This window comes from Wasmannia auropunctata, unplaced genomic scaffold (genome assembly GCF_000956235.1).
Source record: "Wasmannia auropunctata unplaced genomic scaffold, wasmannia.A_1.0 LD271570.1, whole genome shotgun sequence".
In the NCBI taxonomy this organism is placed as follows: Eukaryota; Metazoa; Arthropoda; class Insecta; order Hymenoptera; family Formicidae; genus Wasmannia; species Wasmannia auropunctata.
Window position 1 is genome coordinate 1 of NW_012091320.1, and position 3,510 is coordinate 3,510.

Sequence of the window (3,510 nt, forward strand, 5' to 3'; positions counted from 1 at the left end):
TTATACACAAGCAAATAATAGTTAGAAACCAAAGATTAAGTTATTAAGTTATAGAATCACAGAAAAATAGATAACATATCTTTACAAAACTGAATATGTTTTTGTTTTTAATATTTTTATAAGAAATTTGCATCTTATTGTATATAATAATAATAATAATAATAATAATGTTATATGAGTTTTATGGAAATATTTTTGAGAAAGGAATTTTTGAGAAAATCTTATTGGGAAATTTGCACAACCATGGGTCCCATACCTCAGCCGTTAATGGCAACATTACTCGATATAATGCCGGCCAAAATTCGTTTACGAAATTTACGACAACATCATCTGAAAATAAAAATTAATATAAAACATTAATATAAAAGATTTTAATATAAATATAATTATAGCTACATAGATAATCATTTTTGTTTTGTAATTTTTTTATTTGAAAAATAGACATACTAAATAAAAATTTTGAATTTAAAGATAATAAAAAATAATATTAATCTATAAAATCAACATTTTAACTTCTCTTTTATTTCGAAATCAGTAATTAGCTTTGCCTCATTATGAATCGTTATGACTTTTTTTAAAGTTAATTGGTTTTATATAATAATTTGTAATCTAATTCTAATATAAAGACCTTGCAACAATCCCATAAATTTGTCTTTTATATTTAGAAGATTTCTGAAGAAATTTCTTTCAGAAAGATTTAAATTTCAACATAACAGTTTCTCAATTATACAATTTTTCAGTTACTTCAATTTATCGTATATCAACAACTTGTAATATCATTTTAATCGTATATATATATATGTACAAATTACGGATTGTTACTATTTAATTAATGTAGACAAACTTTTTTATCAAAAAATGACGAGATTTACATATGTATATTTAAGCAATAAATTAGATATAAGTTTTTACTTCAATAATTCGAAAAAGTAGCAAGAAAATGGAGTTATAACTAAATTAATTTAACACTTACTGATTTCTTGGCTTTGCTCTACCAAATTGTCGAAATATATTTTAAATGTTCCAATTGACGGAGCGACACGAAAATGATCTATAGTCCACGTATTGTTTATTACAGGTCCTGATATATCCCACGTTGCTCTGACATCTTCCAGGCTTATATTAAAGTGACCTGTTACGTAAGTTATTAAAAAGATAATGAAAAAGGTATAAATCATTTTTCTATAAAATAATAATAATTCTAAAAGAGTCATGTTTATTTTATCAGAATGGCATTAATAAAAATAATTAATTTTATGATACAGATTTATGTGTGTAATATTCATTTTCACATAATTGTTGTTGACGACTTATTTGTATTATTTAGACAGAATGTGAGCAAAACAGTATTTGTCCGACAAAAGGTCATCTAACACATACACATGTAAGTGATCGAATAAAGAATCAGTTCTGAGAAATCATCTGAGCTTCGCACTCCTGTCAACTCACGGTCTTTAAATGCTTATAACGCAATTATTGAACGATTGGAGTGAACAATTTGATTATCTATTTCAAGCCCGTACAATTGTATATCTTTAAATTTATAAAATTATTAAAATTATCATAAATAACTAATGATGAGATTGTAATAGTATAAACAAATATTACAGATTTTGCTAAACTTCTGTAGAAAGAAACGTATAGTTTGATATGTAGGATACAGCTGGGTAATTTGAATAATAATAAACATTTGCAAGAATTTCAGAAAAATAAAAGATTTTAAGATACATTTCATTAAATCAATGTCTAATCTAATGAAATGTATATTAAAAACTCTTATTTTTCTGAAATTCTTGCAAATGCTTACTGTTATCCAAATTACCCCAATATTCAAATTATCTCGCGGTACCTTAATCTTTGAGTTTCATAAATTGAAACACGCTCAAAAAAATTAACGAAGTTTCTCTACTTATACAGATTATGTGTATATGTAATTTAATATCGATTATTAGTACGTACCTTTACCAGTAACTCTGAATACACTTACAGAACCATTTAGGAACACACCACCTTCTATATACAACTTTGGTACTGCTGCATCGATTTCTAAACGGAAAGCATCATTATGAAAGTGCGTTCTTACATCAAAAAAACGAGCATCTGCTAAACCGATATCAGTAATATTTGTCATAATTAGTTCTCCACGTATTTCGCCTTGATTGTATACAACTTTATCGTGTGCGTAAAATATTGGATCCAAAGGTGGAAAGTCAAATTCTGGAAGTCCTACCAAGATAAATAAGTTAATATTAATATTCATATTTTTAAGTGATTTGATTAAAGAAATTGTTATCCGATTTACTTGATTTAAATAAAATTTAAGCATTTTATGTAAATATGTATATATATTAGGTTATAATTATTAATAAGTTAAAAACGTTTTTAATGTTGACTAATCTTTGAAACATTTTCAGCATCGCATTAATAATAACTATGTATAGTAATACATATAATTTATTTACAAAATATATAAATTAAAAAAATAAAAATTTATAAATTTTACTATAAATAATTAAAAATTTTAAAAAATACCTGCAATGAATCGTGGCCATGCTTCAATTATAGCACGTTTTAAACAGTCATGATAATCAACTGAATTTCTCTGGCAGACAGTTACAGCTGAACAGAAATAAAAATAGAATAAAGTAGTAGTAAAAAATATAAAAATGTAGCAAATACTTTACTAATATGACATAATTTACAATATATTTAATTTGGAGGAGAGATTATTATTTTTTTGTCAAGTGCGTAGACATTAGATGTTGGTATTGCGAGACAAATTATTCTACTCTTTTTTTCTTTTTACGGTTTTTTTCTTTTTTCTAACTTATTAAATAATAATGCATTTGTAATTCACGTTATTCTTACGCATGTTAAAAATTGACACTTTCAAGTATATATGTAATTAATAATTGCTTAGAAAAAACACGAAATAAAAGTTTAATAAGAGGATATAAATTAGTCTGTAGCAGATCAATTAATGAATATGGAAGAGAAATTGTTTCATGAGTCATTAAATATGTTAATGAAACTAATCGTCTCAATTATACGATTCTGTATTCGAATACCTCTTCGTTTATATACTCGTCATCTTAAAAACGTAATAAATATCTCTTAAAGTTATTTTTATCCCACATTGATTTTATATTTTTTACGCGAACAAAACAATCGACATAGTAAAAATTTACACGCAATAATATAATTGGAAAGTTTATAATAAAGAATTTAAAAAAACTTACGAAGCGTAGGTTCGCCAGTTGCGAATAATCCACATGCTGCAACGCAAAATGCACTAAGCGTGTAGAATAACATGTTCTTCGATCTTTCTTCGATATTCCCACGAATAGTTTTACTTGCTGGTTATAAATGCTGAGTCTTATATAATTTCTGTTCTTAAACAACTTATATAATTTCTTAAACAATGTAATAAAATTGAATGACGCTTACATACGTAAACATTAGGAGATAATTAACCTTTTGACTACGGTTGACACAGAGTTGTACCACATA

The 3,510-nt window shown here is 25.4% G+C and overlaps 1 protein-coding gene across 2 annotated transcripts; it reads right to left on the reverse strand.

The window, feature by feature from the left end:
* Positions 1–6: 6 nt before the first annotated feature.
* On the reverse strand, positions 7–3,510 carry LOC105462070. 2 transcript variants are annotated; one of them, XM_011708596.1, is made up of 6 exons: positions 3,475–3,510; positions 3,240–3,387; positions 2,533–2,619; positions 1,960–2,226; positions 974–1,132; positions 7–330 (listed from the first exon to the last, which is right to left on the reverse strand). In XM_011708596.1, the coding sequence occupies exons 2-6, from the start codon at positions 3,310–3,312 to the stop codon at positions 182–184; spliced, it is 735 nt and encodes a 244-aa protein (XP_011706898.1). In that variant the 5' UTR covers positions 3,313–3,387; positions 3,475–3,510; the 3' UTR covers positions 7–181. The 2 variants fall into 2 exon arrangements, with proteins under 2 accessions (XP_011706898.1, XP_011706896.1); XM_011708594.1 differs by having other exon boundaries at positions 3,240–3,504.

Bases quoted from the DNA above. Each gene is read 5' to 3' on its own strand.
- LOC105462070 (XM_011708596.1), bottom strand. From the start codon at position 3,312: ATGTTATTCTACACGCTTAGTGCATTTTGCGTTGCAGCATGTGGATTA. The intron at 1,133-1,959 runs GTACGTACTAAT...CTTACGTAACAG, and splicing joins ATTCAGAGTTACTGGTAAAG to GTCACTTTAATATAAGCCTG. The intron at 331-973 runs GTAAGTGTTAAA...TTTTATTTTCAG, and splicing joins AGAGCAAAGCCAAGAAATCA to ATGATGTTGTCGTAAATTTC.